Source organism: Rhinopithecus roxellana, chromosome 10, assembly GCF_007565055.1.
Source record: "Rhinopithecus roxellana isolate Shanxi Qingling chromosome 10, ASM756505v1, whole genome shotgun sequence".
Lineage (NCBI taxonomy): Eukaryota > Metazoa > Chordata > Mammalia > Primates > Cercopithecidae > Rhinopithecus > Rhinopithecus roxellana.
In genome coordinates, this window is record NC_044558.1 from 22543765 (window position 1) to 22568556 (window position 24792).

The 24792-nt window shown below is 37.7% G+C and overlaps 1 protein-coding gene across 5 annotated transcripts in view; it reads left to right on the forward strand.

Annotated features, from left to right (window-relative positions):
* Positions 1-24792, forward strand: part of SCYL2 (SCY1 like pseudokinase 2) — a 73359-nt gene that overhangs the window by 16130 nt on the left and 32437 nt on the right. For all 5 annotated transcript variants that reach the window (XM_010383570.2, XM_030938867.1, XM_030938868.1 and 2 more), the window contains exons 2-4: positions 384-588; positions 9958-10115; positions 13028-13172. In XM_010383570.2, the coding sequence (XP_010381872.1) occupies positions 412-588; positions 9958-10115; positions 13028-13172 (480 nt within the window). In that variant the 5' untranslated portion in view covers positions 384-411. The remainder of the gene's footprint in view (positions 1-383; positions 589-9957; positions 10116-13027; positions 13173-24792) is intronic.

The following is a 24792-nucleotide window of genomic DNA, read 5'->3' on the forward strand; positions in this document are numbered from 1 at the left end:
GGTGATCCACTTGCCTTGGCCTCCTGAAGTGCTGGTATTACAGGCATGAGCCACCATGCCCACCCCCCACTATAAGTCTTACAGGATCCGTGTTATACAGTTGAGCAATATTCAGTCTCTTTTTTAATGTCATTGTCAAGTGTGAATATATCTTTTCCTGGTCAGTGAGAACTGAGGTTGAAGCAAACAGTTTGATTTGTGGACTTACATTTGTACTAAAGTGTATTGGGTTCTCTGAGGACAAAACCAACATACAACTTTTATCTATATAGGATTATTCTGTTCACTGTTTGGGAGATCTTATGCTTTTCGAATTAAACTTTGAATAAATGCTTATACAAATAAGAAATGATCAGTTCTCCACTATCCTTCTGTTTTTCTAGGTGACTGTAACTACCCAATATTGCAGCCATGGAGTCCATGCTTAATAAATTGAAGAGTACTGTTACAAAAGTAACAGCTGATGTCACTAGTGCTGTAATGGGAAATCCTGTCACTAGAGAATTTGATGTTGGTCGACACATTGCCAGTGGTGGCAATGGGCTAGCTTGGAAGATTTTTAATGGCACAAAAAAGTCAACAAAGCAGGTAAGTTTTAATTCAGCATCCAGTTGGAAAAAAACACACATGCTAAGAACCGTAAAATGCATGTATGCATTTTTATGTTAAGAAATGCCAAAAGTTCTTTAATAGGTTCTTAAATGAGTTCTTTAGTTCTCATTTTATCTTATGATGTCATACAAAAAACAAATGCTTTTAAATATGTTCTAAATCCTCCTGGTTACAGATATACTGTTTGACATACCATATCATCTTGAAATCTAATTTTGCTTACTTCATAAACATGTCAGTTGAGCAAACTAGTATATTAGATTGTAATATTTAGCGAAGTATATGTTTTAGGATAGAAATTGCCATGTTTCTTAAATTTTCTTTTCATGTTTGTCAGTATGTTACTGGCAAAATACCTAGTTAAATTTTTCGATGTTAAGTGTGTCTTAGTTCAGTCTTAGTGCTGGGATTACAGCGTGAGCCACTGTGCCAGGCCAAAATCACTGTTTTCAAAAGTACTTTTACTTCCCTACAAGTGAAATATATGGGTTGTAAAATGTAATGGATTTCTTATATATACCTCCCAATAACTACCACGATCATACAATTGTGGGTATGCATTATTTGCTTCTTTTCCGAAGTTAGCTTATTTTCCAGCTAAGTACACTGAAGACCGAATTGGCTTTGGTTATCCTTTTATGAAATAGGAATCTTGGTCCTGTGATAATTTGCTGGTATGTTATTTGTATCCAACCTGTTAAATCTTGTTTTTATTGCCATTTGGAAGTCTTTATTGAAATTCAGAGTTGATCTGCATCTGAAATGCTGATCGATTTGTTGCTTTTGAACATTGCTTTTTCTTCAATTCACCATAAGCTCATCCAAAAAAGTAAATGATTTCTTGAGTATTGACTACCTAAAAACTATTAATGAGGTCATGAGTTATGTAAATGAACAACATCCTCTGATTCCAGCACACATTGCTTTTACAATCAGTTATATAAGGGGAAAACAAAATAACAAATTTACAAAATTAGACATTTTTATTAAGGATGTGATAATATATAATAGCATCTCCGTGCCTAACCAGAAAGGTTCTAGGTAGTTGTGGTAATATCAGTAGTTCATATGCTGAAATCTCCTGATGATGTTGGAGCTTCTAGAACATGAGAACCAGGCACAAATGATAGAACCCCATTCTCAACTGCTGACTGTCAGCACTGGATTTTCTTAGGAAACTTGACTACATTCCACTTTTTTTCTATATTTATTGCTGTGGAGTGAAAGGTGGTACACCAGTGAGCTCAGTGGATATACGTTCAAATTTTCTTTTTTTGCCTCCATCAACTTGCAGGGGTCAGAACTGAGTATCCTGTCTTTACTACTGGTTAATTTTTTAAAGAATAGCTAAGTCCTTAACCACCTTGACATTGAAGCATCATTTAAATTTCCGCTTTAATTGAAAAGTTTTAATTCTTTTTCATTTGTCTCATTTTTACTCAGTGAATCATACCAAATATACAGTCTAGAGCTATGCTACCCAGTATGGTAGCCAAAGTTAAATTATTTTAAATTCCTTAGTTGTACTAGTCACATTTCAGATGTTCCATGGCCACATGTGGCTAGTCTAGGACCACTGTACTGGACAATGTAGATATAGAACTTTCTATCTTTACAGAAAATTCTGTTGATAGGACAGTACTGATCTAGATAACCTGGAAGAAAAATAACAAAAAAAGATAACTGTTCTTGATCTCTTTTTTCTCCGTAAAGAGGCATTAAGACTCAGGTCATGCTTTCTACCCTCTCAGTCTTTCTTATGCCGTATTGCAATTGTGTTATATGGCAGCATATATGATCTGAAATTTGACATTGAGTTTGAGGTAAACAATGGGTTAGGAGTTTGGGACGGGGGATTTTCACACATAGTTTTAATATTTGAAGATGGCCAGGTGCAGTGGCTCATGCCTGTAATTCCAGCACTTTGGGAGGCTGAGGTGGGCAGATCACTTGAGGTCGGGAGTTTTAGACCAGTCTGGGCAACGTGGTGAAACCCCATCTCTACTAAAAATACAAAAATTAGCTGGGTGTGGTGGCACATGCCTGTAGTACCAGCTAGTCCAGAGGCTAAGGCAGGAGAGTCTCTTGAACCTGGGAGGTGGAGGTTGCGGTGAGCTGAGATGGCGCCACTGCACTCTAGCCTAGGTGACAGAGCAAGACTCTGCCTCAAAAAAAATAAGACATTAAGATTTTTCACTTATTATTTGGATAAATTTACCAAATTATAAGGTTTGTAAACATATTGAAATTGATAGCTCTTTACTGATAGCTTATTGGCTTTTTAAGCTACTATTTAAGTTTTATACTAATGGTATATGCTATTAGTGAACTTGTAGAGCTATTTAGTTTCTTTTTCTTTTCTTTTTTTTTTTTTTTTTTTTTTTTGAGACAGCGTCTCGCTCTTTCGCCCAGGCTGGAGTGCAATGGTGCGATCTGGGCTCCCTGCAACCTCCGCCTCCCGGGTTAAAGCAATTCTCCCACCACAGTCTCCCGAGTCGCTAGGACTACAGGCGTGCGCCACCATGGCTGGCTAATTTTTGTATTTTTAGTAGAGACGGGGTTTCACCACGTTGGCCAGACTGGTCTAAAACTCCCAATCTCAAGTGATCCGCCCTTCTCAGCCTCACAAAGTGCTGGGATTACAGGCATGAGCCACCACGCCCGGCCTAGTTTCTTTTTTGAGTGTTCATTTAGAAGCGGCTCTTAGTTTCTCATTATTATTTTTTTCTGGAATCTCAGCTGGGATGCTAAAGACATCTCTAGGTGATATTTAGAGAATAAAAATTGTGGTATTGGCCAGGAATGGTGGCTTATGCCTGTAGTCTCAGCACTTTGGGAGGCCAAGGTGGAAGGACCCCTTCAGCTCAGGAGTTTGAGACCAACATGCGCAATGTAGGGAGACTCTGTCTAAAAAAAATTGTGTAGTCTGCTTAATTTTTAAAATGTAAATTATTTTTAATAACGTGTTCAGCATATTATAGAATATTGCACAAATCCTGAGTGTACAGCTTATGTTCACAGTGAATACACCCATGTAACCAGCATCCAGACCAATAAAAAATACTAATACTGGTGTCCTTTCCTAGTCATTATTCCTAACCCCCTTCTCTCCAGGGATAACCACTACCCTGTCCTTTAACACTAGAATAATTTTGCCTGTTTTGAACTTTATTTAAATAGAATTGTATATACTCTTGTGTTTGACCCCTTTTCCTTAATAGTACATGGATAAGCTAATCTGTGTTGTTGAACAACGCAGTTTTTCTTTTTCATTGATAGAGTACAGCTGTAGACATTCTTGTTTGTGCCATTGGCACATATGAGGCATTACCTAGGTATGGAATTGCTAGGTTGTAGTGTATGTGTTCATTGCCAAATAGTTTTTCCAGGGTGATGCCAGTGTACTAGAAACTTCCACCAGCAGTTACAGTTTCTTCACATCCCTGCCAATGTTGTTATATAGTCTTTTTAATTTTAGACATTCTGGGTGGAGGGTTTATTTAATTTTTGAAAATTCAGTGAAATAGTCCCTGCTTCCCTCTCTTCTGAACTTTAAGAATGTCTGATAGGTAATTCAGACATGGAATTTATACCATTATATTTCTGTTACAGTTTTCTAACTGACTTAGTCTTTTTACACAATTTCATGTTTTCAGGCTTAAAATGGTCATTTGAATATAGGTATTATTTTCAAACATATTGTTATGTTCTTTGTTATAAATATTTATTTGAGAGGTATTTCTGAGGCAAGTGCCCTTGGTTGGATTTCATTGATTTTGCTAATTTTTAAGTTATACTTTATTTAAACTAGTCATTAAAGATGGAAATTTTTATTTTGGCCAAGCTATATATATATAATAAATGAGAAATGTTTACCATATATATACGTACATACGTGTATGTCCTTTAAAAGTTGGAATACTATGTTATCTGTTAGGTAGGAATATTATGACTATCAAGGCTGCTAATTTGTTTAAATGATTTCTAATAAAACACCACATACGTCTTATTTCCGTCTCAGCTATGTCCCTGATTTTTACCTCCTTTCAAGTAGAAGAATAATTCTACATTTTGAAATTTCTTTCAACTGTCAAATATCAAGCTAAGGGATTTATTTTGGAAGAAGATGTTTTAAAAAATGTGTATGTATGTGTATATGTTTATACATGTAATTTTGCCTGGTCTTGGGATATTTAAGCATTTATTTAGTAAGCATTTCTGTTGATCTTGACGTAAGATTCTGTGTTGTCAAGGAATTATCCTTCAAAATTGATTAGTTTAACATTTATGAGTAGTCTTCTAGTATTTTACATTTATTATGACCTTTTATATTTGCTTTTACAGTAGACCTTTTTTTTTGAAAAAAAAAGGGTACCTTTGTGTTAGTTTGCTTTAAAAGTTGTGTTTGTTGACCTGATATTTTTGCCCTACTTCAGGGGCTTCATAACACCTCCCTGAAATGACTGTTTCTATGAGGATAGTGAAGATTGATTAATTTCTAATAATTATTATATAATAAATACTTAATTATTGTTCATATCTTACCCACTCTACCAAACGTCGGGTTGGCCATAATCCCTTCCTTACTATAAAATGTACAGGACATAATCCGTCCTTACTACAAAATATACATTGTGTTATCCAGATGCCAGTATTCATGGATGAGGCTTGCTAACATTATATATACAAAAGCATAATTAAATTATAATAAATAATTAAATTAGAATAATTAATAGTTTTAAAATAAAGGAAACTTTTGTGCAAAGCTAAATATGCTAGTCATGTCACCTAGACAAAATATGATCATAGACTAGGAATTTTAAGGGGTATGTTTTACCTTTCATTCTTCTCAACAACTTATTTTTAACTTAATGTAAATAAAAGTTTATATTTTGGTTTATTGTTTTGAAGAAGGAACATCCCAAAATCAGATGAAAAATGGAGTGTGTAATGCTTGATAGTCACCACCAGCCAGTCATGAGGGTCCATAAAATAGAGATCTCAGGGAACATCTGTGTTCCAGAAACCACCTCTGGTGCTTCTGAGGGTTAGATTAGTGGAGGTCGTGATCGCTGTTGGAAAATTATGTAATTTAAATTTTATTACTTAAAACTATCTTGTTATCAACAGAGCTCAACTTTGTAGTAAGCAGACTAGCCTCTTTGTTTTTTGTTTTTCCCCCCAGAGATGGCGGTTTTAGTATGTTGCTCAGGCTGGAGTACAGTGGCTATTCACAGGCACAACCATAGCTTACTACAGCCTTGACCTCCTGGGCTCAAGCGATCCTCCCACCTCAGCCTCCCAAGTAGCTGGGATTACAGGCATGTGCCACCATGCCTGACTCACAAGTAGCTCTTAAAAATTATAAATTAGGTCTGTATCAAATGGGACGTATACTGTATTGTGACAAATAATACAGTTTTTTAGAATATTTTCATAGCCTTTTTTGTTTAAAGTTAGGCTATTGAGAAAAAATACTTTCTAGTGAGTGTCTTTCTTTGCCAATGTTTTTAAAGAATAAGCAATTAATAAATAAAGAATAGTATACCATATATTGCTTATATTTTGCTCTAATAATTTTTGTATTAAAAAACTCTCAAAATTTAACTACGGTTAACAGTTGTTGAATGTTAAGCAGAAGACATACTGGATGATTGTACTATTTGATTTTTTCTGTATATTTGAAATTTTTGTTAATAAAAAGTTAAATATTTTAATTAAAAATGATAAAAAGCTTTAATTGCTTATCTTTCTTTACTATCAGTAGGCAATAGATATCTGAGTATCTTCTAGGCATAACTGCTGGGTTCTGTGGTAGATACGGAGACACATAAGACATTGTTTCTTTCTTCAAGAAGATTGTAATATATATAAGGTGATTGAACTTTTGCATAAGTGATATGTGTTAGCCGAGTGGGTAGTATAGAAAAGTAGTAAAAGAAAAATGTAAGTTAGAAATTAGATTATGGTATATTCTGATGAGAGGCTTTGTACAGTGTAATAGTTTTCTTTTAGGAAGTCAGTATGAGGCCTGAGGATTAACAACACAACCTTGTTAACATTGGGTAATTTTAATCAATTGTTTGAAACAAAGAGAAAATATTTTTAAGATAGTTGATAACCTATTCTGACTTATTTAGGAATCTATCATCTTTGACCTAAAACAATGGACTGAGAGAATTTTGTGAGTTTTTTTTTCTTTTCTTTTTTTCTTTTAAGAGATGGGGCCTTACTGTGTTGCCCAGGTTGGTCTTGAGTCCCTGGCGTCAAACCATTCTCCTGGTTCATTTTCACAGTGTTAGGATTATAAGCATGAGCCACCATGCCCAGCCAGTGTTTTCTTTTTCTTCATGAACTATAGTGTTCCTCTTTAAATGTGGTGAAACTGCAAGAGCTATTTCATGTGGTCCTTTTTATGTATATATATTTAGAACATCTTGAGCTGAGCATGGTGGCTTATGCCTGTAATCTCAATACTTTGGGAGGTTGAGGTGGGAGGATTGCTTGAGTCCAGGAGTTTGAGACCAGCCTGGGCAGCATGGTGAGACCTTGTCTCTACAAAAAAATTTAAAAATTTGTCGGGCATAGTGGCGCACAGCTGTGGTCCCAGCTACTTGGGAGACTGAGGTGAGAGGATCACTTGAGACTGGGAGGTGGGAGGCTACAGTGAGCCATGATTGTGCCACTGCACTCCAGCCTGGGTGATAGAGTGAGACCCTGTCTCAAAAAAAAGAAAAAAAAAGAAAAAAAAAGAAAAAAAAAACTTGAAAAATAAAACATTTATTTATTTTTATTTATTTTTTTTTTGAGAAGGAATCTTGCTCTGCTGCCCAGGCTCCAAAGTGCTGGGATTACAGGCGTGAGCTACCGCACCAGCCACAAAACATTTAAATTGGATGTATTTATAAAATGTGTTATAGCAGAAGACTTACTAAAATAAGATTGTACATATGAATGGCAAGATGGGAACTTGAAGTTTTAGGTCATTTGTTTTTAGTTCAAATTAGTATTATGTAAAACTCTTACCTCCTGGTTGTCCTGTGCCTCATAATGATCAGGAGTTAAGATGAGGTGTTTATATGAGTGCTATTTAAAGCTGTTACTCAGCCTACATGACTGATTTCTTTCTTGAAGACATGCATCGTGTTTTACTTTGGTGTTCCGTATTTTCCCTGTGTTATTTCTGGGGCGACAGAATGATGTCTTGGCTAAAAATATAGTCCTGTGGACTAACTGTGTTTGAAACTTGACTTTTTTTTATCTTAGAAAACATTTATCTTCTCCACAACATCCTCATTTGTAAAGTTAATATATTTGTCTCATAGGGTTTCTGTGAGGAATAGAATAATTCCTGAAAAGTACTTAGCACAGTGCTTGGCACATATTTATACGAAAATGCTACCTATTGTTATTTCTATTATATAAATAGTTGACTTGGGAACCTCTATTTGTAAGATTTTCTAGTAGACTAATGCCTGAAACTTTAGCTGTAGAGTGTATTATATTTTCATGTTTTATCTCATTCCTTTTTTGACTCTGGTCTGAAAATAACAATGACCAAGGTTTGACTTCAGGGTCAGCATAATAAATGGCAGGAGTTAAATTCCATTTTAGGTTTGTATGACTCTGGAAACTGGGCTCTTGATCACTGTTATATTCTTAGATGCTGCAAGTTTATTTCTGTGTGACATGGGAATGGTATTGGGTTTATATCACATCATTTTGTTTAGCTTAATATATTGATGTTCCTTATCAAGTTGACAGGATGTTGAATCTCTATCTTTCAAAGTTGATTCTTGACCATTGGTCTTGAATGTGTGTATCACTGATCATATATATGTGTCATTGATCAGATGGGTGCCAGCAGAAAACTCATCAGTAATAGAAAAGAACGAAATACAGGTCTTGATGTTAGTGGTGTAACGACATTAGCTGACATGAATTGAATATGTCAAGTATTACAGTAAGTTCTTTTTATATTACTGTGTGACTTATTCTTCAGTGTTCCTTTGAGGTATTCCTACTATTCTTTATTCTTTTTTTTTTTTCTGCTGACAAAACTTGCCCAAAGGCAGCTGGTCAGTTGAAGGGAAATTGACTCAAAGTCTCCTCTGATCTAATGCCAATGTCTGGAGGGCTGTATAAATACATTCTCTGTTGTTTTATTGTGGTAAATGCTGCCTTATTCACAAATGCTTGGGGGAATGTTGTCTTTTAATTGAGTTACAGTGCTAAATAATTCCTTTTTGTTGCCACTTTTCAGAGACTTACTCCTCTAATATCCTTAACTCATTTATATACATAAGGAACCCTCATTTTACAAGTTATATTTGGGAAATTTATTGTATTGGATTTTTTGCGGTGAATCTCTCTGAGATGATTGAGTTGCCAGGCTAACTTGTGTAAATAATAATGCTAATGTAGCAAAAATGCAGAACAGAAGAAAATAATTAGAAGAGAAAAAAATGAGAATAGAAAAATAATGTCTTGGATATTGATAGTTGAGTAGCAGTAGGTTTAATTTGAGGCTTTCAAAGACATAGAAATTCTGAAAGAGTTTCTAAATCTTTCAAGGAATTTTGGAAGGCTAGCATTCTTTGCTAATTTTGCTTTCAGTTTATTTTGCATTATTACCGAGAACACATCACCTATCAGTAGAGTTTTTTTTTTATTGATTTGTTAAGAGGGGTAACTAGATGAGAACTGTTTTTCCTTGGGTATCTGAGGGATAGTGAAGAGAAGAAGATGATAAGGAGGATATGTGCTTTTAATAGTATAAAATAAGCTGTGAATGATTTCAAAGAGAGGTGGTGGGAGAGCAAGTCCCTGTACTAGTAACCATTTACATTTACTGCCCCTAACAAGATGGGGGATAGGAAGGTATGAGATGGAATATAGAATATTCAATTTGTTTTTCTTACGAACAAGTGCTCCCTGACATACAACCTTTCTTTCAAAAAGCATTTCAAGATTTCGTAGTATACTTCAGGATTATCACTGTAAGTTACATTTTAAATGTTTAAACATTTTCTTTGAATTCTGCGTCCGTAAGAGTTTACTACACAGGAAACAACAGATTGTACACAGTTAATATGTACCTGTGATAGCAGAATTCAAAGGTAAGGTTTTTTCCTGTGTTCTTTAGATGAGGACTCTAGGTTTTACACCTTTTAAAATGGTTAGATTTACTATCATAAGGAAACCAACTCTTTGATATCAGAAAAGTATTACTATGATGGTAAAATTTTTATGGTGTAGTTATTTCTATTTGTAGATTGTGACATTCATATAATTTTATTACTTTTCTATATTTCTTGACTAAAATTACTCAATTCTTTTATTTAGGAAGTGGCAGTTTTTGTCTTTGATAAAAAACTGATTGATAAGTATCAAAAATTTGAAAAGGATCAAATCATTGATTCTCTAAAACGAGGAGTCCAACAGTTAACTCGGCTTCGACACCCTCGACTTCTTACCGTCCAGCATCCTTTAGAGGAATCCAGGTAAATTTTTATAAAAACTTACATAGTAGACTTCCTGAACAAATAGTTAAAAATAATTTTATATTTGAAATCTGTCCATTTCAAGTATTGTCATTGAAAAATTCTTATACTGCCAGTGTTGAGGTCTTATGCATTAGTTTTCTCCCTAAAATTTATTTACACTGTCTATGTATATGTCTCTCTTTGAAATATTAATACTTTCTTTACTTTTGCTATGATTCTGTACTTCAGTGCCTACCCTGTGCTCATCACTACAATAGTCATAATAGAAGATGCAAGGGTATGGAATACAGTTCTTGCCTGAAAGTAGCTGTCCTTGCTAATTTGCTAGAATTTCTTGTCTCCTTTTCATTGATACAGTATTTGGAAGCCAGTTTTGTGTGTGTGCCAACTACTGTTTCAAACATTTAACCTTCTACTATGTCCAGCATGTCAGTCCATAGCTCTCAGTTACTTTACCATCTGTTTTTCTCAAGGGTGAGCTTGGGAAGTGTTACTGAGAATGACAAGAAAATGAAATTTATGTAATCCTAACTGGACCCTCAAGCTTGTGGCACTTTTAATACTCCTTTAGATAACCTTTTCGACATTACTTATAACCCCAAATTTATGCCTTTCTTCCTTCTTCCTCAGCAGACTATATTCCCCTCTCTTAATTCAGAAAATCTTAATCAGATCGTTTGGTATGTGTGTCCTGTGGCCCTGTTGGCCCTTAAGATTTTTAAGGATAGGGGAAGAATGGGAAGGTGGAGGACACAGAGCTTATCCCACACGTATCCTACACTTTCCTGACTCTGTATTTCTTGGTGCTATTTCCTCTGGAGTGTTTTCTATCAGTATCTCTAATGTCACCTATTAGAATCCTACCTATCCTTGTTATTTTATGTTGTATTTACATGTCTTATATCTCATAATTACATTTCAAGTGTCTTGAGGGGAGAAGGGCTATGAGTTATACTTTTCTGTGTCCCTGCAGCTTTTTGTATAGCGATTTAAATATTATAGAATTAGGAATTTATTGGCAATCATGAAGAGAGACAATTCAAAGATTACTTTAAGATATCCTAATTGTTAGGTTGTAAAAATTGTAGTAGCATTGATAGAAATAGGGACACTTTAGGGAAGAAAAAGAAAACTTCCAGTTTTTAATGAATTAATAATACTGAGATGACACTGGAATTACCCAAAGGAAATGCACTACAGAAAGAGTAATTCAGATGACAGTCCAGAGTTGGTGATGTATATGGGGATGAGTCATTTACAGGCAGTAATTAAAACCTAAAACAAAGTGAGTTTTTCAAGAGTATGAGTAAAAGGAGCAGAGTACTGAGGAAAGAACCTTGAAATGTAGGGAAAACGAGAGCCAAAGAAAAAATTAGGAGAAATATTGTCGTATGGCAGGAGAATTGGCAGCATGTCATGGAAGCAAAAGGAAGGAAAAAAACCCACTAACACTGGGGAACACAGAATAAAAAAGAAAATAAGAACATAGAAGAATTCGTTACATTTGACCAGTGAGAGGTTGTTAGTCACATTCAGTAATTTTAGTAGAATGACAGTTTGGAAGCTAAAAAAGTAGATTCAAAGGGACCTAGCAGAGAAGACACTATGTGAGTCTGTAAGACAGTTTTTTTTTTTTAACCTTAGAGTTCAACAAAAGCATGCCTTATGGTCCATTGTGTTAATGAGCTAAGTGTTGGGAGTACAGAATAAGGCAGCTTCCTTGATGATGGCTGAGCAGGTGGCAGGACAATGTGACCCTTTCTCTCCTTCAACCTAAGCTCTGTTTTTGTTTCTTATATATTAAGCTTCTGCATATGCTCTCATTTGAGAAACAGATTTAAGGCAGAAGAAAAGTTATTCAGGTACTGGAACAGATGAGACATCTGTTAAAGGACATAACTGCCATTTAACAGTTACTACGCAGGCCCAGAAGCTTGTTATATAGCCACGTTACTGAACTACTCTGTAGTTCTTCATTGCCAGAGCCTAAAGCCCAAGGCCTAAAATGTTAGGGCTTGAGTGGCAAATGCTTGGTAATTATAATACCTGTGGTAAGCTTATTGAGCTTACATGCTTTATGTATTTTACATGATTTTCTCATTTGATCTTTATATTAACCCTTTAAGGCGGGTCTATTATCACCATTTTACAAATGGGTGAAGTGAGGCTCAGAACAATAGTGTCCATTGTTACCAAGATAGCACATAAGGATGCTGGGACTTAAAGTCAGGTATCTGTCCTCAAAGCCTGAGCTCTTGATCATTACTCTGTAAGGCCACTGAATGTTAATATCTAACATTTTCTGAGTTTATAAATATTCTTGTACATGAAAGACTAGTCATTTAAAAAATGTAGTAACTGATACCTTTCAAAATGACATATAAAATAGATAAAAGCAAAACTGCTTTATGAAGTGGGAACTGGGCTGCTGGAGCTAGCTATGCCTTGTCTCTCTTCCTGACTACTCCTATTCCAGGGTCATCTGTGGGAAATCCGGAAGTTCCTTTGAACGTATTCTGAAAATTAACAGCTTTATAAATAAGGATAATACCATAGGTATAATGTAACGGTATTTTGAATTAGTTTATTGGTTTTCTGTAAAGAATATCAATCATTTGAACAAGACGGTTGAAGTAGTGTTTTATTTTCTCACTTTTTAGGTTTTAAAAAATATTACAATTATCGCAACTCTTAGTTTAAAAGACCAAGTGATTTATCTAGTATAATTTGTATGCAGAGGCTCCTAACTTTGTTGGTTTAAGTGGATTATGTCTATGCTGAAATTACCAAATGTAAAATAGTCTACTTTCTTATTGATAGTTTAATAGAAGTACTAATATTTTATATATATTTGATTTTAATAATGTGTAACAATATGATAGTAAAAAACTTTTTCTTTTTTAAAACAGGGATTGCCTGGCATTTTGTACAGAACCAGTTTTTGCCAGTTTAGCCAATGTTCTTGGTAACTGGGAAAATCTACCTTCCCCTATATCTCCAGACATTAAGGATTATAAACTTTATGATGTAGAAACCAAATATGGTTTGCTTCAGGTATGTGTTTTTATTTAATATGTAAAAAAGAGTTGTTTCCTTTAAAATTGGTTTTAGCATTTCAAACTTATTAGCTATGTAAAACTACTTTATGTAAACTTTTGGTTCTTGTTAGTAATTTAATCATTATTCCTATGTTCTGGAAATTTTTTCTGCAGTTTGTTGTTAGGCTTAAATGATATTTTAAACATATCAAACTGATAACATTGGTAACCTTTGGGGGGGTCACTTATTGGCTGGTGGATGGAGTCAATTCCTTTTGATTCTTTCGAATTTTAAACTGAGCAAATTTTATAAAGCATTCAATTGAAATAAAAAAGTATTTGATAAAAATAAAAATTTTATCTTTAAGGAATTTACTTAGTAGATATCAAGAGGTATTGTTAGCCTTTTCTTTCTTTCTTTTTTTTGAGATGGAGTTTCATTCTTGTTGCCCAGGCTGGAGTGCAATGGTGCGATCTCAGCTCACTGCACCCTCCGCTTCCCAGGTTCAAGCGATTCTCCTGCCTCAGCCTCCTGAGTAGCTGGGATTACAGGCATGCACAACCACGCGTGGCTAATTTTTGTATTATTAGTAGAGACGGGGTTTTACCATGTTGGCCAGGCTGGTCTCGAACTCTTGACCTCGTGATCCACCCACCTTGGCCTCCCAAAGAGCTGGGATTACAGGCATGAGCCTCCGCACCTGGCTAGCCTTTTCATGTATGCTCATTTTTTCAGATTTTCCTTTCCCTGCTTACCAAAGTAATATCTTCAAAGCAGACTTTGGCAGCTTATGCCTGTAATCCCAGCACTCTGGGAAGCTGAGGAGGGAGGATCACTTGAGCTCAGGAGTTTGAGACAACCCTGGGCAAGACAACATAGCAAGACCTTGTTTCTACAAAAAATTTTTTAAAAATTAGCTGGGCATGGTGGCGTGCACCTGTGGTCCCAGCTACTCAGGAGGCTGAGGCAAGAGGATCGCTTGAGCTTGGGAGGTTGAGGATGCAGTGAGCTATGATAGTACTACTGTACTCCAGCCTGGGTGACAGAGTGAGAACCTATCTTAAAAAAAAAAAAAATAAAATAATATCTTCAGCGCCATAGAATAAATTTATATAGTAGATTCTAAGTTTCTTTTGGGCAGACATTTTTATTACGTTTGAACAGCTTTATTAAGATATAATTGGCATACAGTAAACTACACATATTCAAAATACATGGTTTTATAAGTTCGACATATACTTACCTGTGAAACCATCACCACGATCAAGATACTGCATCTATTCATAACTCCCAAGAGCTTCCTCATACCCCTTGTAATCCCTCCTTCCTGTTCCTTGCAGTTTTTCTGTGTCTTATCTCAGAAAGTTACTGACCTGCTTTCTATCACTATGGATAGATTTGCATTTTCTAGAATTTTATAAGTGGAATCATATGGTACCTGTTCTTTTTCAGTCTGGCTTCTTTTTTTTGTTTTTTGAGATGGAGTCTCACTCTGTTGCCCAGGCTGGAGTGCAGTGGCGCGATCTTGGCTCACTGTAGCCTCCACCTCCCGGGTTCATGCCGTTCTCTTGCCTCAGCCTCCCCAGTAGCTGGGACTACAGGTGCCTGCCACCACGCCCGGCTAATTTTTTGTATTGTTGGTAGAGATGGGGTTTCACTGTGTTAACCAGGATGGTCTCAGTCTCCTGATCTTGTGATCCACCCGCCTTGGCCTCCCAAAGTGCTGGGATTACAAGCATGAGCCACCGTGCCTGGGCTGGTCTGGCTTCTTTTAACCAGCGTAATATTTGAGATTCACGTGTTGTGTGTATCAATAGTTGACTTTTTTTTTTTAATGCCGAGTTGTTAATTTTATGAATATACCACAGCTAGTCAATTTGCCTGTTAATAATATTTAGGTTGTTTCTAGTTTTTGACTACTGTGCATAAAGCTGCTATGAACATTCATGTACAAGTTTTTGTATGAACATACACATTCATTTCTCTTGATTAACCAAGTACTTGGGAGAGAAATGGCTAGATCGAATGGTATGTTCATGATTCACTTTTTAAGAAAATGATACTGTTTTCCATAGTGGTTGTGCCATTTTACGTTTCTGTCAGTAGCATATAAGAATTCCATTTTTTTTCACATCTTTGCCAAAATCTGCTATTTGGTCTCTTTGGTATCAGTCATTCTAACAGGTGTGCAGTGGTATCTCATAGTGCTTTTAATATGTATTTCTCGGATCAATAATGATAGCGAGCATCTTTTCATATGCTTCTTTGCCATCTGAATGTCTTTTTAGGTGAAATACCTCTTCAGATACTTTGCCCATTTTTTTGAGTGGGTTGTTTTCTTATTATTGACTTATGTGTGGACACAGTACATAATTTACATAATTTACAAAGGTTTTCTCCCAATCTGTGGCTTATCTTGTTATTCTCTTCACTGTATTTTTTAAATTGTGGCAAAATACCATCTTAACTGTTTTTTAAAATTATTTTTAATTTTTTTGGGTACATAGTAGGTATATATACTTATACATGAGATACTTTGATACAGGCATGCAATGTGTAATTGCATCATGGGAAATGGGCATCCATCTCCTCAAGCATTTATCCTTTGTATTGCAATCCATTATACTCTTTTAGCTATTTTTAAATGTACAATTAAATTATTATTGACTTTAGTCACCCTGTTGTGCTAGCAAATTCTAGGTCTTATTCATTTTTTCTAACTATTGTTTTTGTACCCATTAGCCATCCTTACTTTCCCCCACCTCCTGCAACTGCCCTTCCTAGCCTCTAGTAACCATCCTTCTACTCTCCATCTCCATGAGTTCAATTGTTTTGATTTTTAGCTCCCACAAATAAGGGAGAACATTGGAAGTTTGTCTTTTTGTTCCTGAGTTATTTTGCTTAACATAACGACCCCCGGTTCCGTCTATGTTTTGTTGCAAGTGAGAGGATCTCATCCTTTTTTTATGACTGAATAGTACTCCATTGTGTATATGTACCATATTTTCTGTATCTGTTCATCTGTTGATGGACACTTAGTTTGCCTCTAAATCTTGGTTATTGTGAATAATGCTGCAACAAACATGGGAGTGCAGGTATCTCTTTGCTATACTGATTTCCTTTCTATTTTTGAGTATGTACCTAGGAGTGGGATTGCTGGATTGTATGGTAGCTCAAATTTTGGTTTTTTGAGGAACCTCCAAATTGTTCTCCATAGTTCTTGTACTAATTTACATCCCCCCATAACAGTGTACGAGGGTTCTATTTTCTCCACATCCTCTCCAGCATTTGTTATTGCCTGTCTTTTGTATGAAGGCATTTTAACTAGAGTGAGATGATATCTCATTGTAGTTTTCATTTTTGTTTCTCTGATGATCATTGATGTTGGGCGCCTTTTCTTATGCCTGTTTGCTATTTGTATGTCTTCTTTTGAGAAATGTCTATTCAAATCTTTTGTCCATTTTTGATCAGATTATTAGTTTTTTTTTATTGAGTTTTTTGAGCTCCTTATATATTCTGGTTATTAATCCCTTGTCAGATGGGTAGTTTGCAAACATTTTCTCCCACTCTGTGGATTGTCTCTTCACTTTATTGTTTATTTCATTTGATGTACGCAACCTTTTTAACTTGATGTGATCCCATTTGTCCGTTTTTACTTTGGTTACCTGTGTTCGTAGGGCATTACTCAAGAGTTCTTTGAGAACAATGTGTATTCTTTAGCCATTGGTTGAAATGTTCTGTAACTATCTATTAGGTCCATTTAGTCTATGGTACAGATTAAGTCTGATGTTTCTTTTTTTTTTTTTTTGAGACAGAGTCTTGCTCTGTTGCCCAAACTGGAGTACAGTGGCCGGATCTCAGCTCACTGCAAGCTCCACCTTTCGGGTTCACGCCGTTCTCCTGCCTCAGCCTCCCAAGTAGCTGGGACTACAGGCGCCCGCCACCTCGCCCGGCTAGGTTTTTTTTTTGTATTTTTTAGTAGAGATGGGGTTTCACCAGGTTAGCCAGGATGGTCTCGATCTCCTGACCTTGTGATCCGCCCGTCTCGGCCTTCCAAAGTGCTGGGATTACAGGCTTGAGCCACCGCGCCCGGCCAAGTCTGATGTTTCTTTGTTGATTTTCTGTCTGGAAGATTTGTCCAAAATTGCCATCAAGAGCCTAGACCTGGATTTGGGCACCTCAAGAACCCACTTGGTGCTCTTCCCTGCTGTAGCCAAGCTGGTACCTAAGGTGCAAGACAAAGTTCCCTTTGCTTTTCCTCTGGTTTCTCAAATAAAAGGAGTCTTTCACCATAGCCACCACAGCTGGGAATGTGCTGGGTCACCGCCCTGAAACCAGCACAGCCCAAGACCCATGGCGTACTACGTGGGTATCAGTATTGGTTATTTAGGACCCGATGGCTCTTTAGTTAGCAAATGATGAATCCCGCCAGGACCGGGTCCTTCCCTTCAAGGCAGTGGGTCCCCTTTAGCCTAGGTGTGTCTAGAAATGTCATCCATGAACTGGGGTCTACATTGGGCCCTTAAGACTGCCTGGTGCTGTATTCTGCTGTGGCTGAGCAGTTACCTAAATGCAAGACGAAGTCCTTTTTACGCTTCACTCCTCTCTCTAGATCTCCCTAGGACACTTGGCATCCTAGTCAGTTTACTCTAAGCCTAGCCCAGGACTAAGAGTTGCATAGAAATTGCAGTCCTTTACCGTTTGGTATGTTTTTGCAGTGGCTAGTACTGGTTTTTCCTTTCCATATTTAGTGCTTCCTTCAGGAGCTCTTGTAAGGGAGGCCTTGTGGTGACAAAATCTCGCATCATTTGCTTGTCTATGTAGGATTTTATTTCTCCTTCACTTATGAAGGTTAGTTTGGCTGGACATGAAATTCTGGGTTGAAAATTCTTTTCTTTAAGAGTATTGACTATTAGCCCACACTCTCTTCTGGCTTGTAGGGTTTCTGCAGAGAGATCTGCTGTTAATCTGATGGGCTTCTCTTTATGGGTAACCCGACCTTTCTCTCTGGCTGCCCTTAACATTTTTTCCTTCATTTCAACCTTGATGAATCTGATGATTATGTGTCTTGAGGTTGTTCTTCTCGAGGAGTATCTTTGTGGTGTTCTCTGTATTTTCTGAATTTGAATGTTGGCCTGTCTTGCTAGGTTGGGGAAGTTCTCCTGGATAATATCCTGAAGAGGATTTTCCAACTTGGTTCCATTCTCCCCTTCACTTTCAGGTACACCAGTCAAACGGAGTTTTGGTCTTTTCACATAGTCGCATATTTCTTGGAGGCTTTGTTCATTCCTTTTCATTCTTTTTTCTCTAATCTTGTTTTGATACTTTATTTCATTAAGTTGATCTTCAGTCTCTGATATTCTTTCTTCTGCTTAATTGATTCGGCTATTAATAATTGTGTATGCTTCACAAAGTTCTCATGCTGTGTTTTTCAGCTCCATCAGGTCATTTATGTTCTTCTCTAAACTGGTTATTCTAGTTAGCAATTCCTCTTTTTTCAAGGTTCTTAACTTCCTTGCATTGGGTTAGAACATGCTTCTTTAACTTGGAGGAGTTTGTTATAACCCATCTTCTGAAGCCTACTTCTGTCAATTCATCAAACTCATTCTCTGTCCAGTTTTGTTCCCTTGCTGGTGAGGAGTTGTGATCCTTTGGAGGAGAAGAGGCGTTCTGGTTTTTGGAATTTTCAGCCTTTTTGTGCTGTTTTTTCCTCATCTTCGTGGATTTGTGTACCTTTGGTCTGTGATGTTGGTGACCTTCAAATGGGGTTTTTGTGTAGATGTCCTTTTTGTTGATGTTGATGCTTTCTGTTGATTCCTTTCTGTTCGTTAATTTTCCTTCTAACAGTCAGGCCCCACTGCTGCATGTCTTTTAGAGTTTGCTGGAGGTCCACTCCAGACCCTGTTTGCCCTGTTTGCGGAGGTTGCAGAACAGCCAAAGATTGCTGCCTATTCCTTCCTCTGGAAGCTTCATCCCAGAGAGGCACCCACCAGATGCCAGCCGGAGCTGTCCTGTATGAGGTGTCTGTCGACCCCTGCTGGGAGGTGTCTCCCAGTCAGGAGGCACCAGGGTCAGGGACACACTTGATGAGGCAGTCTGTCCCTTAGCAGAGCTTGAGCGCTGTGCTGGAAGATGCGCTGCTCTCTTCAGAGCCAGTAGGCAGAATTGTTTAAGTCTTCTGAAGCTGTGCCACAGCTGCCTCTCCCTCAAATGCTCTGTCTCAGGGAAATGGGAGTTTTATCTATAAGCCCCTGATTGGGGCTGCTGCCTTTCTTTCAGAGATGCCCTGCCCAGAGAGAAGGAATCTAGAGAGGCAGTCTGGTTATAGTGGCTTTGCAGCTGCAGTGGGCTCTGCCCAGTGCGAACTTCTAGGTGACTTCGTTTACACTGTGAGGGGAAAACCGACTACTCAAGCTTCAGTAATGGCAGACGCCTCTCCCGCACCAAGCTCGAGTGTCCCAGGTCGATTTCAGACTGCTGTGCTGGCAGCAAGATTTTCAAGCCATTGGATCTTAGCTGGCTGGGCTCCTTGGGCGTGGGATCTGCTGATGAAGACCACTTGGCTCCCTGGCTTCAGCCTCCTTTCCAGGGGAGTGAACAGTTCTGTCTTGCTGGAGTTCCAGGCACCACTGGGGTTTGAAAAACAAACTCCTGCAGCTAGCTTGGTGTCTGCCCAAACGGCACTCAGTTTTGTGCTTCAAACCCAGGGCCCTGGTGGTTTAGGCACCTGAGGGAATCTCCTCATCTGTAGGTTGCAAAGACCATGGGAAAAGCATAGTTTCTGGGCCAGAATGCACCATCCCACATGGGACACATAGTCCTTCACGGCTTCCTCTGGCTACAGGAGGGAGTTTCCTGACCCCTTGAGCTTCCCAGGTGAGGCCAAGCCACACTCTGCTTCAGCTTACCCTCTGTGGGCTGCACCCACTGTCTACGGGCAAAATAACCAGCTAGCATCATAATGACAGGATCAAGTTCACATATAGCAATATTAACCTTAAATGTAAATGGGCTAAATGCCTCAATTACACAGACTGGCAAATTGGATAAAGAGTCAAGACCCATCAGTGTGCTGTATTCAGGAGACTCATCTCACATGCAAAGACACACATAGGCTCAAAATAAAAGGATGGAGGAATATTTACGAAGCAAATGGAAAGCAAAAAAAAGCAGGGGTTGCAGTCCTAGTCTCTGATATAACAGCCTTTAACCAACAAAGATCAAAAAAGACAAAGAAGGGCACTACATAATGGTACAGGGATCAATGCAACAAGAGGAGCTAACTATCCTAAATATATATGCACCCAATACAGGAACACCCAGATTCGTAAAGCAAGTTCTTAGAGACCTACAAAAAGACTTAGACTCCCACACAATGACAGTGGGAGACTTTACACCCCACTGTCAATATTAGATCAATGAGACAGAAAATTAACAAAGGTATTCAGGACTTGGAACTCACCTCTGGACCAAGTTACCCAAATAGACATCTACAGAACTCTCCCCCCAAATCAACAGAACATACATTCTTCTCAGTACCACATCGCACTTATTCTAAAATTGACCACATAATTAGAAGTAAAACACTCCTCAGCAAATGCAAAAGAACAGAAATCATAACAAACAGTCTCTCAGACCATAGTGCAATCAAATTAGAACTCAGGATTAAGAAACTCACTTAAAACCACACAACTGTATGGAAACTGAAGAACCTGCTCCTGAATGACTACTGGGTAATTAATGAAATTAAGGCAGAAATAAATAAGTTATTTGAAACCAATGAGAACAAAGACACAACATACCAGAATCTCTGGGACATAGCTAAAGCAGTGTGTAGAGGGAAATTTATAGCACTAAATGTCCACAGGAGAAAGCAGGAAAGATCTAAAATCAACACCCTAACGTCACAATTAAAAGAAAAGCAAGAGCAAACAAATTCAAAAGCTAGCAGAAGACAAGAAATAACTAAGATTAGAGCAGAACTAAAGGAGATAGAGACATGAAAAACCCTTAAAAAAATTAGGGAATCCAGGAGCCGGGTTTTTAAAAAGATTAACAAAATACATAGACTGCTAGCCAGACTAATAAAGAAGAAAGGAGAGAAGAATCGGATAGATGCAATAAAGAATGATAAAGGGGATATCACCACTGATCCCACAGAAATACAAACTACCATCAGAGAATACTATAAGCCCCTCTATGCAAATAAACTAGAAAATCTAAAAGAAATGGATAAATTCCTGGACACATACACCCTCCCAAGACTAAACCAGGAAGAAGTCGAATCCCTGAATAGACCAATAACAAATTCTGAAATTGATACAGTAATTAATAGCCTGCCAACCAAAAAAAGCCCAGGACCAGACGGGTTCACAGCCAAATTCTACCAGAGGTACTTATTCTACCAGAGGTACCAGAGCTAGTACCATTCCTTCTGAAACTATTCCAAACAATAGAAAAAGAGGGACTCCTCCCTAACTCATTTTATGAGGCCAGCATCATCCTGATACCAAAACCTGGCAGATATGCAACAAAAAAAGAAAATTTCAGGCCAATATCCCTGATGAACATCGCTGCAAAAATCCTCAATAAAATACTGGCAAACCGAATCCAGCAGCACATCAAAAAGCTTATCCACCACGATCAAGTTGTCTTCATACCTGGGATGCAAGGCTGGTTCAATATTGCAAATCATTAAACATAATCCATCACATAAACAGAACCAATGACAAAAACCATATGATTATGTCAATAGATGCAGAAAAGGCCTTTGATAAAATTCAACAGCCCTTCATGCTAAAAACTCAATAAACTAGGTATTGATGGAATGTATCTCAAAATAACAAGAGCCGTTTATGACGAACTCACAGCCAGTATCATACTGAATGGGTAAAAGCTGGAAGCATTCCCTTTGAAAACCGGCACAAATGCCCTCTCTCAGCACTCCTATTCAACATTGTATTGGAAGTTCTGGCCAGGGCAATCAGGCAAGAGAATGAAATAAAGCGTATTCAGATAGGAAGAGAGGAAGTCAAATTGTCTGTTTGCAGATGACATGATTGTGTATTTAGAAAACCACATCGTCAAAGCCCCAAATCTCCTTATGCTGATAAGCAACTTCAGCAAAGTCTCAGGATACGAAGTCAAAAAATAACAAACATTGCTATGCAACAAAAACAGACAAACAGAGAGCCAAATAAGTGAATTCCCATTCACAGTTGACACAAAGAAAATGAAATACCTAGGAACACAACTTACAAGGAATGTGAAGGACCTCTTCAAGGAGAGCTACAAACCACTGCTGAAGGAAATAAGAGAGGACACAAACAAATGGAAAAACATTCCATGCTCATGGATAGGAAGAATTAATATCGTGAAAATGGCCATACTGCCTAAAGTAATTTATAGATTGAATGCTATCCGCATTAAACTAGCATTGACTTTCTTCACAGAATTAGAAAAAAAGTACTTTAAATTTCGTATGGAACCGAAAAAAGCCTATATAACCAAGGCAAACCTAAGCAAAAAGGACAAAGCTGGAAGCGTCGTGCTACCTGACTTCAACCTATACTATAAGGCTGCAGCAACCAAAACAGCATGGTACTGGTACCAAAACAGATATATAGACCAATGAAACAGAATAGAGGCCTCAGAAACAATGCCACACATCTACAACCATCTGATCTTTGACAAACCTGACGAAAACAAGCAATGGGGAAAGGATTTCCTATTTAATGAATGATGTTGGGAAAACTGGCTAGCCATATGCAGAAAACCGAAACTGGACCCCTTCCTTACACCTTATACAAAAACTAACTCAAGGTGGATTGAAGACTTAACCGTAAGACCTAAAACCATAAAAACCCTAGAAAAAAAGCTAGGCAATACCATTCAGGACTTAGGCATGGGCAAAGACTTCATGACTAAAGCACCAAAAGCAGTGGCAACAAAAGCCAAAATTGACAAACAGAATCTAATTAAAGAGCTTCTGCACAGCAAAAGAAACTATCATCAGAGTGAACAGGCAACCTACAGAATGGGAGAAAAATTTTGCAATCTATCCATCTGACAAAGGGCTGATATCTAGAATCTATAAGGAACTTAAACAAATTTACAAGAAAAAACAACCCCATCAAAAAGTGGGCAAAGGATATGAACAGACATTTCTGAAAAGGACACTTATGCAGCCAACAAGCATGAAAAAAAGCTCATCGTCACTGGTCATTAGAGAAATGCAAATCAAAACCAGTAAGATACCATCTCACGCCAGTTAGAATGGCGATCATTAAAAAGTCAGGAAACAACAGATGCTGGAGAGGATGTGGAGAAATAGGAATGCTTTTACACTGCTGGTGGGAGTGTAAATTAGTTCAACCATTGTTGAAGACAGTATGGCGATTCTTCAAGGATCTAGAACCAAAAATACCATTTGACTCAGCAATCCCATTACTGGGTATATACCCAAAGGATTATAAATGATTCTACTATAAAGACACATGCACACATATGTTTATTGCAGCACTATTCACAATAGGAACCAGTCCAAATGCCCATCAGTGATAGACTGGATAAAGAAAATGTGGCACATATACACCATGGAATACTATGCAGCCATGATAAAGGATGAGTTCACGTCCTTTGCAGGGACATGGATGAAGCTGGAAACTATCATTCTCAGCAAACTAACACAGAAACAGAAAACCAAACACCACATGTTCTCACTCATAAGTGGGAGTTGAACAATGAGAACACATGGACACAGGGAAGGGAGCATCACACACCGGGGCCTGTCGGGGTGGGAGGCTAGGGAAGGGATGGCATTAGGAGAAATACCTAATGTAGGTGACAGGTTGATGGGTGCAGCAAACCACTATGGCACATGTATACCTATGTAAAAAAACTGCATGTTCTGCACATGTATCACACAACTTAAAATGTAACAATTAAACAAAAAAGAAAAGAAATTGCAGTCCTTGTATAGTCCTAGACTGCCTTTCAAGTTTATCTAGGTCCCTAGAACACTTTGGTTCATGGTGGAGAGGCCTGTCAAGAAACTCAGGTTCTGACCTCTGTGATGGGTGATTCCCATCTGACTAGGTCTGGTTCAAGTGCTCCCTTAGAGCATGTATGCTAGTTGAGCCCAGCATGGCTTTGCTTTCTGCTATTACAGGGTAGCACTGATATCAGTATAAAGTCTCCTAGTCACTACACTCTCCTCCAAGTGCACAGATTATGTCTCCATGCTGTACAGCCCCTGTAAGGGACTGGGGAGAGATGGTGTTGGCAATTGAGAACTGACTGTGTAACCAGCCATGAAAGAGTACTTCTTCAGTGCCTCTTTCAATGATGCAAAGTTAAAACCAGGTACTATGAGTGCTCACCTGATGTTTGGTTATTTTGATTTTTTATTTTATTTATTTTTTGGTGCATAGCTAGTTTTTAAAATTTGGTGTTCCTGCGCAGGGAGGATATACGGTATAGGATTCTATTTGACCATCTTATTCTTCCCTCTTCCATCTTAACCATTTTTAAGTGTACATTTGAGTCTATTCATTAAGTGCATTCACATTGTCATGGAACCATCACCACCATACATCTCCACAATTGTTTTCGTCTTAGAAATCTGAAACTGTGC